Below are 14504 nucleotides of genomic sequence, written 5' to 3' on the forward strand. Positions count from 1 at the left end.
ACAGAAAGCACACACTCTCCCTCTCCTCCCACCGGACAACCACCTGATAAGTCATAGGACCCGGAAATATCACGCCTCGATTGGATTGCTTTGCTTTTCATCCGCTTGGGTTTTAGGGTCAAAGAAATAAAGAACACGCACACTCATGTGCTGCAGTCAGGTGAGTCGTGAAAGTTGAAAAAAAGTGGTTGGACTTTAACGTGAAATTCTCGACTGCAAAGATTTCGTAACATCACATCTGGTGTGATCAAAAGCAGACAGAAATGAACAAACTAAATAAAAACCTGATGTTCCATTTAGACTGCATTAAATACACAGCATGTTAGAAAATGTTGCCTTATGAAATAAAGAACACATTAAAATCCAATTTCAGAGATATTAAAGATAATGATACCATGTCATAATATAACTAAATGGATACTAAACTGATCCTCAGTTCTTAAAGGGGTGGCTGATTATGATTTCACTTTTCTAACTTTAGTTAGTGTGTAGGCTAATGGTGCTGTTTGAGCATAAACAACATCTGCAAAGTTACAACGCTCAAAGCAAAGGAAGATATCTGCTTTTAAAGAAATCGTTATTTAAGGATTTATAGCTTATAACGTGATTTATAGATTATCATGACAGAATATGCTAATCAATGACTAGAAGATACTACACATAAACTAAATAAATCCATCAACTAACCATTCAGAAATGTCCTGTTGCATTCTACATGTTGTCACTTCTTCTTGAGTCTCTCCATTATTGTCTGACTATGGTTTGAACATAAACATTGACATTTTCAGTGCATGTCTGTGTGAGGTAAAAGGACACAAGCTGTTGAAGCTCCGCCCCCTGTGCTGGGAGCAGCAGCTCATTTACATTTAAAAGGACAGACACGAAAACAGTGCGTTTTTGCTCACCCTCAAAAAGTGACAGTTTTAACATGCTATATAAAAATATTTGTGTGGTGTTTTGAGCTAAAACTTCACATACACACTCTGGGGACATCAGAGACTCATTTTACATCTTGTGAAAAGGGCATTATACCACCCCTTTTAATAGTGTATTAAAATATCCACTTGTATTTGCAATTCATAAAACAAAGTGTTTCAGTTTCATTCTGAATCCATATAAGCACCAAGCTCTGTCTTACACTGAAAAGTTGGTGAATAAACTAAAGACAGCATTAGATATAAAATATTTATTTTACAGCATGATTTGTCCTGGCAAAAAGAGCATTTCCCTCATTTAACCATGTAAACAGGTGATCTGTCAATTACATTGAGCAAATTATTCTGTTCCCAAACAACTTACACTAAAATACCTAATATTACAATCCATTTTAACATTTACAATATGTAAGATATTCAAGAATATTGTTCTTTTGAGAGTTGCATCCTAATAGTCCTGTTAAACTTAAAGCGTTACAGTCGCAAATTCATGTGATAATCCTACGCAAAATTGGCAGTAAATGCTACAAGTTACCACTAGAAGCAACTACTCATAGATACATTTTAAAAATGGAACATTTAAAAGTTTGTAAAAGTTGCTGAAAAGTTACTCCAGCTTCAGTGCCACCATATACGTCCCTTTATCACAAAGAGCAAGTTATAAGACATTGTTTTTAAAACTTACAAATATCTCACATTCTAATCATAGAAACATATAGCAGAAATACAAAGACACCATCTGTGTGGAAAACAATAGATGGCAGAACAGTATACAAATGTTTGAAAACATTGCTCCCATTTTCAAGGATGAGTTCACACATGACACAGTTTCTTTTATTTACCTTGGCTCCACATTTAAGCTAAAAAGTATTCTATACCTAACATTACAATCAGCATTCTTGCCTTTGACTCTAAGCAAAAAGCACTGAACATTTGGGAGCCACAAGGAAATTGGAAAATACCTTAGCTGGGAAACTCCATATTTACTCATCCAGTCAACCAAGTGAGGGTTATTGTGCACACATGGTTTCATTGTTTCACTCTGACTTGTCCACAGTTACTGAAAACTGTTTAAAAATGGAAATCAGATACTAAAACCACACAGCAGCCTGATACTAGATGTGTGTGTTGTACTTATGTGTCAGTGCTGTCTACATCCACAAACCCTCATTTTTCCATCATTAACTTTTTGTTAGGAATAGTAAGTAACTTTTCAATCAGAACCAAGTCCAGCTACATTGTTCAAAAGCACAAAATCCCAGAAAGTGTGTGTCTCATCCTGCTAAGAGTGTAATAGTAAAGCAGCAAGCTAGCATTATCACTCCTGGACTGTTGTGATGTCATTTGCCAGCGGATTTCGGGCACAGCAACACAATAATATTTGGCACTCCAACTTTCTGCAGCATTTTGGAAAACGGATGCTGCCAGCGCTGCCTTAGAGAAAAATATTCCCAACAGGATGTCCCACTTGTTAATTTTATGGTCCTTCTTGCTTTTCTGAAACATTTTGACAAAGACTTGCAAAGATAGCCGAGTAAGCAAGCAAATTATATCCTGCAGTGATCGATTAATAAACAGCGGCGTCCTGAGCGTGTGCTTTTACAGCGTAAAAGAGCTTTGTTTTGGGGTGTAGTTCATATTTATGGAAAAGGGAGGGTTGTTATCAGAGCCGGGGGATCCGGGAATGGACTCCCCTGACCGAAGCGAATCCCTGAAGGGGGAAGGTGGAGTGAGCAGAGTCAGCTTACTCTGTGCCAACTCTTCCTCCACACCTTCCTCTTCCTCCTCCTCTTGTGTGGCACTCTCACACAGAAACCCCTGAATGAGGTCAAGAGCTTCCATTTCAGAACCTTCCACAGGGAACGCCTCTCCCTGCAAGGGAAGAGGCAGCTGATTGGTGGACAATTTATAGTCGATGGGGCTTGACTTGTTGCCCGTGCCAATTACAAATTGCTCAAAATTAGGAACTGTAGAGCTCAGAGTGTCCACCGGCCCCCCTTGAGGACAATCAGTGTTGTGGTCTATTAAATTAGGGGGGGAATAGGAAGGTGGTACCACTCCCTCCTGGGTTGTTGGATGTTGGGGACCCACATCGTGCCCCTCGTTGAGATTGTAGAGTTCCTTGTCTTCGGGGTGAGAGCCATTTGGGGGGGTGTTGAGACCAGCATCATATTCAGACTGGGGGGGTTGTGAGGCATTAGTTAGGGGTCGTATGACCGCCATCTGACTCTGGCCGACCGCTTGCCTCCTCACATGCACAGACAGTCTGTGGAACACACTCGACCCCCTCCCCTGGGGTCTGGCACCTGATTCAGACCATGACACAGACTTTCCATTAGGACTATGAATGAAACAGAGACCCAATGTTATTCCCATGGAGAAACACCAGAATGCGACACAGAGACAGAGAAGAACATGACAGAAAAATGATCATTATGCATGTCATCATTCATACAATTGATACAATTATCAGCCATAAAACTCATGATTAGGGTTAGCACACGATGCGTTACTCAACATTGTTAATTCATGAAGTCGCTGACAGAGACCTCCCTCAAACATGCTAATTGCATATGCTCATAATGACCTGCTTACAGAGCATTATGAAAGCCACGATGGCTCATTCTCTGCCATCCCTTCACTGCACTGCTCTGCTTAAACTGAACGTCATGCAGTATGAATAAGGGTTTCATGGAATTCCCCTCAGTTTCAGATCAACGTGGCATTCGCTGTCCGCTCTTAGTGTAATTAAGTTAACCGGACAGAGAGGCCTCAGAGCTGAAAGCTGCATCAGAATCAAGGGGCGTTCACACAGACAGTGATTTGCAGCACCAAACTGGAAGTCGCTCTTTTTCAATGAGAGTGAATAGACTCTGGCGATGCGATGTGGGTGTGTACAGTGACACGTCAATTTAGAGAAACATTTAAGTCTATGCAATTGAGCAGCGACCACCAATGGAAGGAACGTTTTTACCAACATTAAGGTTTGTGCAAATGAGCATCGACTTAATGTGGCGATAACCAAGTGATGCGTCAACGTTAAGAAAAATTTGTTTATGCAAATGAGCAGCGACTCGACAAGATTCCATGTCAAAATAAAATTACTTATTTTAAATTAATCAGATTTTTGTTAGAATTTGTGTCAATTTTCTAAAGCCCACCATTAACTTTGGGGCATCGAGCTGTAGGAATGTTAACTAGCACAAAACATTACAGCAACCTCCAGTGATAAAATCATTGTCAGTGTGAACGGGGCATTAGAAGGGAATAGGATATGGGAGATACAGCCTCAGAGAACTGGGTTACATTTTTAGTCAGGAGAAGGTTTGACATGGGGGGAGGAGGCACACTGTGAAGTGGGTTAATACTGAGGAGGAGAGTGAGGGACTAAGTAAATGGGTAGTTTGATGAAAATTAGGTTATGTTTTTTGGAAGAGGACTCAGCACAGATAGAGGACGACCGGATAGTGTCAGTCCCTAGTCAAATGCTACGTACATACTCTTGGTTTCCAGCAGGTAGAAAAACATGGGAGAGACAACTCAAATACACACACATGCTAGAAAGAACACTTTCAGTGCTATCACTGCAGTCCAACTTGTTGGTGTGCTACTGAGAAAGAAATACTATTATTTTATTTCCATACGTTTCATAGCCTGTATGTGCATTTAGCTGATATTTCAGAAATGTGACTCAAACCTATTATTAGGTGTCACTCACTTGGTGCTGCCGGTCGCATTGTTGTTGTTCTTCTTCTTGCGAAACATGTTGAAGATGCTGTTGCTCTGGCAGGGAGCTGGCTTCCCATCGCCCACGTGCATACGAACCACGTCTGAGGTCGTGAAGGCGCTGCGTACGTTGCGCTCAGGCTTGGAGATGATGATGTACATCTTGGGTGTGAACATGCAGCCCAGTGCTACGGTAACACTGAGACTGACGGAGAAAGAGGTGGTGATGATCTTGTAGTTGGAGCCGAAGTAGATGGGAACAAAGGCCAGCCAGATGATGCAGGTGGTGTACATGGTGAACGCGATGTACTTGGCTTCGTTAAAGTTGGCCGGCACGTTGCGGGTCTTGAAGGCGTAGTATGTGCAGCTCATGATGAGCAGGCCATTGTAACCCAGCGGAGCCACTACTCCAACGTTACTTGTGTTACAGATGAGGAACACCTCCCTGATGCTGGGGTAGCTTTTCACCGGCTCGGGGGGTTCCAGCACGATCAGCGTGACCTCCACAGCCAGCTGGAGACTAATCAGGACGAAGGCGATGACCAGCTGGGCCCAGGCACTCATGAATCGAGGCTTGCGTGTGCAGATTTTCTTCTTGCTGCCGGCTAGGATGCGTGCAATGCGGTTGGTCTTGGTTACGAGGGCGGAGTAGCACATGGAGGACGACAAGCCCACCAGGAGGCGCTGCAGGTAGCAGGAGAACACAGTGGGACGTGCGATGAGTGTGAAGGGGCAGATGTAGCCAAGGAAGATACCCGCCAGGATGATATAGCAGAGCTCACGGCTGGAGGACTTCACCACCGGCGTGTCACGGTACTGGATGAAGATGAAGGTGACGAACAGCGTTACCAGGATGCCGAGGCAGGAGAACACCACTGCGATGATGGACTCCACGCTGCTCCACTCTAGGTATTTGAGCGGGAGAGGCTGGCATTCTGGAATAAAGCAAGCAGATAGGAAGTCACGATGGGTGGAAAATAAATGAAGAACAGGACAATGAGACACAAAGAATTGGACTTCTGGATCTGCCAATCTTCTTGGTTAAGATTGAATCGCTAACATGTGGTTTATTTACCATGCGTGTGAGTTTTGATGTTATAATAACATTGGATAAATTATAAAGAAAATGGAAAAATCTTTAAAAAATCTAGTTTAAAAATATGTTGGTTTCATATGGTAAAACTCAGATGTGACTTTCAAGAAAAGTTTCATTGTTATTAATTTGACATTTTTCATATTTTTTCATCTATTATTTTAATGGATTTTTATATCAGGACAGTTAAAAATACAAGTTATATGTACACTACCTTTCAAAAGTTTGGGGTCAGTAAGAATTTTTTTAAATAAATGGATTCTTTTATTCAGCATAGATGCATTGAAATTGATCGAAAGTAACAGTGAATACTTTTACATTGTTAAAATTAACATTATTTATTTGAAATATAATTTTTTTGTAACATTCTTTTCATCAATGAATCCTGAAAAAAAATATATATATCACGGTTTCCACAAAAATATTACAGAGCACAACTGATAAGCACCAAATCAGGATATTAGAATGTGAAGCATCGTTTGACACGGAAGATTGCAGTAATGGCTACTGAAAATATTGCTTTCACATCACAGAAATACATTTTGTACAATATATATTTTTTATAAAGTTGTTTTAAACTGTAGTAATATTTCACAATATTACTGTTTTTTATTAAATAAATGCAGCCTTAGATTTCTTTAAGACACATACAAAAAACGGTAATGTAACGGTAATTACTTTTTTTTATATATTTTTGAATAAATTAATAGAAGAGTGTCATCGACCCTTAAGCAAATGCCCCACTTTTTCTGTGTGCATTCTTAATGCTCTCATTCTCTATGACAGAGCTTTCTATACATCTCTGAAGGGCCTCTCTTTCTCATTCACTATGACAGAGCTTTTTCTCGATCTCAGATCAGTCTGTCTCTCTGGTAATCAGAATTCCCTGTTGCTGCTCAGGTTCCGTGGTGAAACTGTTGAGCCTGACACACGGCTGCTGGGTACTAATGGGATTCCAACCTCAACGTTATCCAGCTCTGCTCGCTGCTGCAAAGAGCTGTCAAAATAACGCGCGGCTCACAGCCCAGAGGGAGAGAAAGTGTTGGTGTTGGGTAAGTAGGATGCGAAGGGCATAGAGAGGAGTGATAGCAAAAGAGCCGGCAGGATAAATGGGCTGAACAGAATCTAAAGTCATAAACGTTGCCAGAATACAGCAAATTTATATTTTTGAGTTTGAGTTATTCTCAATGAAATAGTGGTCTAAGTATTTAAACAAAGAGCCATTTTAATAGATGTGTGGATAACTGGGAGAGTGAATAATATGGAAACAAAGTCTCTTACCTGACAGTTCGTCATCAGGCCACCAGCCCAGGTCACAAGCTTTGCAGGTGAACTCATCCTGAACGTATTCATTATCTTTACATGTAGTGCAGATCCAGCAGCAACTCACTTCACCTTTACGGATAACCTACAATCAGAAAGCCAGAACTCTTACACTGAGTTAAAACTTCATTGATCTCGCACTAATACAATGGAAACTTGTATTTACAGTATATTGGTATTAGTATATGTAGAAAGTAACATTAGTCTAAAATAATAAATGCTGCAAAAATATTAGCTAATTGTTAGTTCATGTTAATTATTACATTTACTTTATTATTATTATTATGTATATTTTAGTTATTTATTTCATGTAAATGGATTGTATGATATAAATTATACATTTTCTTGAGATATTAATTTACTTGCATGAAATATTGAGACTGAAGACTTAAAAAAAAACCTAAAATGTAAGATATTCATTAACACAAGTATCATAGTGTTGCTTCGCAAGTAAATTTGATGTCAAATATTTTGGGATTTTTTTAACTGGAAAATTATACAAAATCAAAAATAGGATTTTTTTTTTTTTTTTTTTTTGCAGTGTACAACCTTACTGCAAAGTCTTACCCCAGATGTGTTAATTGACAAGGTTAAACTGGAAACCATAAATCTGAAATATGTCATGACTGTATAAGGATTGTTTTCAAACAAATTTCCCATCCCAATTGTCATTGGACAATCAAACGGATGGTCCCGCCCCTAACTCACGCCATTGGGTTGAACTAATCTTAGGCTGGGTGAGGGAAGCCCAAACAAGCAGAACAATGTTTTGATAGCTCAGGGAAGCAACACACTCAGGGAAGTAGAATCTTAGAAAGTATTTTAACAAACAAAAACTGCACACTTCAGCTTTAAAGTGCTTTCATCTGGAGAAATGATGTACTATGCATACATAATTATGGCACATACACACCTTGATCTGTCCCTTGGAGCATGGGTCGCTGCAGACAGATCGGACCATCTCAGTGCGGTTCGTCATGAGTTTGTAATCACTGATGCTTAGGAGACCTTCATGCCACGACCCCACCTTAATGTAATCATAGCGGCCAATCTCCTCCACATACTGTAGATTCATAATGTCATACCTTAGATAGAAGAAAAAGTCAGAGAGGCAATGATATGGGTAGATAAAAAAAAGGAAAAGAAAAAGAGCAAGTCTTCCATAATAAGTAGCTCAGTGTTGCTGAAGCCTCGGGACTAGCAAGAGGCAGAGTTCACACTTTTACCATGTTCACACATTCAAGTCTCTCAACTTTGCATCCTCCACCTGGGATATGAATCCACAACCTCCCGAGTGCTCAGTCCACTCATCCATACTAATGACACTCCCTATCTTACAGATGAGGCAAAGTTTCACAAACGCACACATGTACACAAAGCCGTGGCAGTCTTGGCAGCAGTGGAGCTGTCATCTTTTGTTCATGTATAGCCAGGGTGACAGGAGCTGACCGCATCATGGTATTGGAGTGGAGAGGACTGAAGCATCTCCTTGAGACAGGCAATCTGTTCCACTCCAAGCCCATTACCATCCGATATGCACCTCTTTGCATGTGTTGGTTAGGCTGCCAAATCTAACCTGAGGGTGATGATCAATTGTTGCCTTAGAGTAAGGCAGGGCAACTATTGCCTTTGAGATCCACTTTCCAGCTGAGTTTAGCTCTAATCAAACACACCTGACCAAGCTAATCAAGGGCTGGGTCCGGAAATGTAGGTCTGCCTTATCAGACAATGACTTTGTAGGCAGCGATTCTGCACGGAGGTACCCTTTCAGACAGACTTCTGAGGCAGCGTAACGGTTTAATGATCTACAGCCAAATAGAACAAGCTTTGGTGATAACTAAGCAAATATTTAATTACTGCAATATTATTTCTCTCTAGAAATGACATCAGAGGTCATGTCAGAAGTGAGAAAACATTGGTAAAAAATAAATTAAAAAAACCCTACAGTACAGGCCAAAAGTTTGGAAAGTTTTAATGTTTTTGAAAGAAGTTTCTTCTGCTCATCAAGCCTGCATTTATTTGATCAAAAATACAGAAAAAAAATGTAATATTGTGATATATTATTGTTTTCAATTTATTATACTTTAAATTATTATCATTTATTTCTGTGATGCAAAGCTGAATTTTCAGGATCATTACTCCTGTCTTCAGTGTCACATGTGACATCCAGTCTATCACATGATCCTTTAGAAATCATTCTAATATTCTGATTTATTATGAGTGTTGGACACAGTTCTGCTGCCTAATATATTTGATGAATAAAAGTTCAAAATAAAAAAATATTTTCTAATAATATAAATCTTCTTTACTATCACTTGTCATCAATTTAACACATCCTTGCTGAATAAAAGTATTGATTTATTTCAAAAAAAGAAAGAAAAAATTACTGACCCCAAATTACTGACCAGTAGTGTATATTGTTGTTACAAAAGATTTCTATTTTTAAAACATTTGCTTCTTTTTATTTATTTATTTATTTATTTATTTTACTTTTATTCATCAAAGTATCCTAAAAAAAAGTATCACAGGTTATGAAACAATATTAAGCAGCAGAACTGTTTCCAACTTTGATAATGAATCATCATATTAGAATGATTTCTAAAGGATCATGTGATAGACTCGAGTAATGATCCTGAAAATTGATAATTTAAAGTATAATAAATTGAAACCAATTATTTTAAATTGTAATAATATATCACAATATAACTTTTTTTTTCTGTATTTTTGATCAAATAAAGCAGGCTTGATGAGCAGAAGAAACTTCTTTCAAAAACATTAAAAATAGTAATGTGTCCAAACTTTTGGCCTGTACTGTACATTTACACACAAACTGACCACCAATCGCAACTTTTAGATGTCATCTTATTTTTTAGTTCAACTGTCACAGAACGGAAAGCACAGGATTGTGGGATATCAAAAGCAGGATAACTATAACAGGCAGGTGTGTTTGATCAAGGTTGGAGCTAAACCGTTCAGGAAAGTGGATCTTGTGGGCCTTAAGTTGAGAATGGGTATTCACAATGGTCCGTGTCACACTGGGCATTCAGGTATGAGTTGTCATACTGACTTTAAACTAGATCTGTTCCTAAACCTATATAGTGAGCTGGATTTGTACTAAGACAGCTGCCTTCTAAGACAACTTCCTAAAACTCATTGAAATATCAGATTTGCAACACTCTCCATAGGCAGCAGTTCCACACACAATTGTTTGTGATGTTAGCATGTTGCTAAGCTAACAGCATAATACTCCAAGTATAAAAAATACACAACAAAAATATTGGGTTAAACAGTCAATTTGACTCTAAGTTTAAGCTATTATCAGCTGGTAGCTGGACAGGCTTGTTTTACAGTGGCTTTGGGCACTTTTTAGACTTAAGGACCTGGGGCCGGTTTCACAAAGCTATTTTAGACCGGTCTATAGTGTTAGACAAGTCTAAAATTAGCTCATAGACTAGTCTAATGCAAGTTAGACTGTTTCCCAAAAATAAAGACTGACTTAATTTAGACCAAAAAAATTAGACACCTTACCCCCAGGCTAACTTAGGTCTAAGACTCTGTTACCTTGGCAACCAGCAGTAACAATCAGTTACATTACAAACAGCCAAAAGAAAAGGGAAAATGGCTCATAATTTAAACATTTCTTCTTGTTACTACATTCTCCGCTAAATTTCCCAAGTAAAATGTCCTTGTAACTGTTATACTCCTCCAACAAACACATATTTTCCGCTGGGGTAAACTGCACTGAGCGGCTGAATGCGCTTACTCGATCCGCCATGTTTTTAGTTTTGAAAAGTGTCTTATTTTACCCAGAATGCATTGCAGTGCAAACTACTTAAGATAGTCAGAGTCTTAAGTGCTTTGTTCAACGGTCTGATTTTGATGTCTATCTGAAGTCTGACTATCTACTATATCTGAGCCATAGTCAAAGTCTATCTTTGTGAAACCGGCCCCTGCTGTCCGTCATGTTAAACCAGCTAAACACCAGCTTTGCCAGGCTAGCAAACTAGCATAGGCTGGTTTAAATGTTTGTTTGTTAGTTTTTGGGTTTTTTTTGCAGAATTTCTGCACATGTTTGGGTTAACGTGTTGCATAAACACACCCATACACATCCATAAAAATACACATATTTTAGGTAAACAGTCCATTTTTATTTACTCTGAACTATTTTAGCACAGAAAGAGCGCTTTACTATTTGCAATTAAAGGGACAGGTAGCTTACTAGGTTTTGGAACAGAGCACTAGTACATATTAGTCTTGCCATTTACCTCCCAGGCGAGTCTCCATTTACATCAAAGTAGATTTCCTCCCCAGATACGCCGGCAAAGGAGGTCTTGAGTATATAGTCCAGCAGCTTACTGCCATCAATGGGATCCATCGCCTCACACAGGCCAACGTCGTCTGGGCACAGCTCTTTGTGCATATCATGAAGGCCATGAGCCATTGCATAAATCGCATTGATCACAAAGCCCATCTTGCTGTCCTGGACATAGTTGTCTTTCAAGCTCTCATTTCCTGTCAGGGAAAGATTTTAAACAAGTGTGTGAGATTAAAGTAAGAACTATTTTCATATTTGTGCCACTCTGCCTCCATCCATCCAGGATTTGACATGTTGGAATTACTTGCAATTTAAAAAATTAGAAAATTCTGACACTAGATGAATCCAGCCAGAGGCTCTGTGCTGTCAAAATATAAACCAAAAAATTGCAGATTTTCTCATTATTATAGACTGACTAAAGGCAGAATGTCACTTTGTCTAAATGTTATATATAATTGTATGCCCCTAATATTAAAATATGATCACATTTAGAGAGTGTCACTAAGAGTGAATAAAGGGAAGGAGAGTCCTGCTGGCAGGCTGGCAAACTACATGCGTTCACTTAGTTTCAAATCTTAGCACTGGCAAGCCACTGCAAAAAAAGCCATATTCATAAGCCAGCTGATGGAAGTTGTGCACTGTCTTGTTTTTCAGTAAAAATGCCATCCTTAAAACAAAATATATTCACATAAAAAAAAAAAAAAAAATACCATTGCCATTAGTTAAATGTTTTTGTTGTTGTTGTTTTAAGCATAAATTAATTTGTTTTTTTTTGCTTAAAACAAGAAAATAAATATAAACATTAAAATAATGTGCCAATGAGGTAAGAAAAATAAACTAAATTCACATATTCACTGAAAATAAGTTTTAATAATTTATTCAGTTTTGCTTTAAAGGATGTTTAGATATTTGTACAGGAAAAACAAAACAAAAATACTGATTTAGAAAATGATTTTTTGCAGTGAATAAATCATCCACGTGACCTCTTCACTCATACACACATGCAGACGGTGTGTGTGGGTATACCTCGTTACTCAGTGACAGTCTTTTTTTTTGCGCATTCACACAGTTTCACACACACTTTGTGACAGAATATTCTCCTTGTGCAACAAGCTTCTCTTGTGCTCTCAGTGCCATCAAGCCAACCCTACAAGCAGCACAGAAAAGCTGGACTGATATCTTGCTTTGGCAGCATACAGTCTGACCTTGCTTGACTTTTAGAGTGAAACTGAAGTCTTCTCGAGATACAGCTCATCAAAAGTTAAAGATCAATATCAATCTGATGCCTATCCAAGTGCATGGTCAAGGCTATACAACGATAAAACGTGAGACAAAGAACAGCCTTAGCACACATCATAGCACACTTTGAGCTCAATGCTCATAGTGTAGTTCAGGATATGTTTATTTTACAGAGTAACAGCAGCTTAATAAATGATAATGTAATTTCCCATCTTCACTGTATGTGATGTACCTCTCTGAACTGCACATTATCTTCATAACTGAGAATAGCTCTGCCAATCAAATAAGCCAAACACAGTCCAACCTATTGTGCTGTCTGTTGCCATAGTGAAGTGCTTTCTTCAGTGCAGGTATCATAACATCATAATGTCTCTCATCAACTCTCACTTACCACCATGAGTGTCTTTCAGAAGAAGAGAACAATAACAAACTTTAAGCTTATTAAAGCAATCAAAAAATAACCGACAGTCTTATATATTTAGGATTCTAGTGATTCAATTACAGTATAGATTATATTTGTTATGTGTCTGATTATTGTTATGCAAAATAAAGTTTTGATTAACTGTGGGAGAAGCAGCATGTTTTCTCAAGCACTGTCTCTCAACAATACAATATTATGTATAGAACAAAAAAAAGATTTTTCTATGTGGACAAGCAAAGGTGAATATTATTGGGAAAGCACAAAAGATGAGGGGGTACAACTCAGTTTACCTATGTCACCTTTTAAAGCGCCAACCAGAGGATAATAACATGGAAAAAATGGAGGGAAATATACAGAGTTACCATACATAATTCAGTAAAATGTCATCATGCAACACAATATTTTCCTGAAAACTGAATAATTAAATCAGACAGACATCAGTTATGCAAAATAACGAATATTTTTCATTCAATTGCCAAACAGACCATATACGAGAATATATGTATATATGTATATTATATAATATACAGAATTATACAAATATATCACATTTACTTGTTCTCCTTCAATTTATTTAGCCTAATATGAAATGTTACTCATATTCTTATTAGATATCAAATGATATCTTGCATATTCATACTGATATCATTTGAATGTCTTTTGGTTCTTTGTTTACCTGTGCAGATTTTCTGGAAGTTATGGTTCTCCTGGGGATGACCAGGAATGCGGCACTGGAAGCGGTACTGCCAGAACTCAGCAAACCACGGGTTCCTTGTGTTGGTGTCCAAACTCAGCTTCAGAAAGTACTCATTAAATGACTGAACTTCTTCCGTTTGCAACTTCATTGTGATCCCACCATCTGCTTCCTGCTCAAATCCTTCTACCACCTCATCACGATCTGCCCAGCCATCACTTTAGAAGAAAAGAGAGAACATAACATGTCAGAGGATGAGGAATTTGTGTCATAACGATCCAGCTTCTTTGTATAAACACAGCTTTCATTTTTCATACAAATGAGAAGAGATTCAGGAAAACCAGTGGGCACCAAAGCATTTCAGTGTTGAGCTGTGAGTGGTTGTGTTTAGTTGATCTAATCTAATCCTGGAAGTAAACAGAACATTTTAGGATTTTGTAAACATGGAACTTTTGAACAAATAAATACATTAAAATAAAAATTATTGAAAGTTATATTTCAGATTTTACACTATTTCTTGAATGACAGCAGCATTCTATTACTTGAGACATTATGAAATTCATGTTTTCAAGTCATCTTCTCGCTTAAAAAATGATGCCAATAATATAAATGTATTTATAATATAAATAAACTGAATTATTTATGTATTACTAAATTAGAAGCACAATTTTGAACCCCATTTTCTTTCTCTCCTCTTTCACTACTCACATATTTCTCACAGTTCCTGCCAAATTTTTTGCTAATTTTGTTTTGTTATT

The 14504-nt window shown here is 38.1% G+C and overlaps 1 protein-coding gene and 2 long non-coding RNA genes across 5 annotated transcripts in view; 2 read left to right on the forward strand and 1 right to left on the reverse strand.

Annotated features, from left to right (window-relative positions):
• The window catches only part of LOC309482595, a 475034-nt gene that overhangs the window by 303714 nt on the left and 156816 nt on the right, over window positions 1-14504 (forward strand). The window lies entirely within an intron of this gene.
• LOC309482586 lies at window positions 26-13816 on the forward strand. Its single transcript, XR_014200322.1, has 3 exons — window positions 26-160; window positions 6655-6806; window positions 13737-13816. It is a non-coding gene; the product is annotated as an uncharacterized lncRNA (long non-coding RNA).
• grm1a (glutamate receptor, metabotropic 1a) overlaps window positions 1061-14504 on the reverse strand; it is a 29204-nt gene continuing 15760 nt past the window's right edge. For 2 of the 3 annotated variants that reach the window (XM_082147853.1, XM_082147854.1), the window contains exons 4-9: window positions 13729-13964; window positions 11343-11589; window positions 7991-8162; window positions 7036-7162; window positions 4654-5596; window positions 1061-3276 (exon numbers count right to left, since the gene is read on the reverse strand). In XM_082147853.1, coding sequence (XP_082003979.1) covers window positions 2535-3276; window positions 4654-5596; window positions 7036-7162; window positions 7991-8162; window positions 11343-11589; window positions 13729-13964 — 2467 coding nt within the window. In that variant the 3' untranslated portion in view covers window positions 1061-2534. The remainder of the gene's footprint in view (window positions 3277-4653; window positions 5597-7035; window positions 7163-7990; window positions 8163-11342; window positions 11590-13728; window positions 13965-14504) is intronic. The other variant, XM_082147855.1, reaches the window with a different exon arrangement.

This window comes from Leuciscus leuciscus (genome assembly GCF_965113295.1).
Source record: "Leuciscus leuciscus genome assembly, chromosome: 19".
Classification (NCBI taxonomy): domain Eukaryota; kingdom Metazoa; phylum Chordata; class Actinopteri; order Cypriniformes; family Leuciscidae; genus Leuciscus; species Leuciscus leuciscus.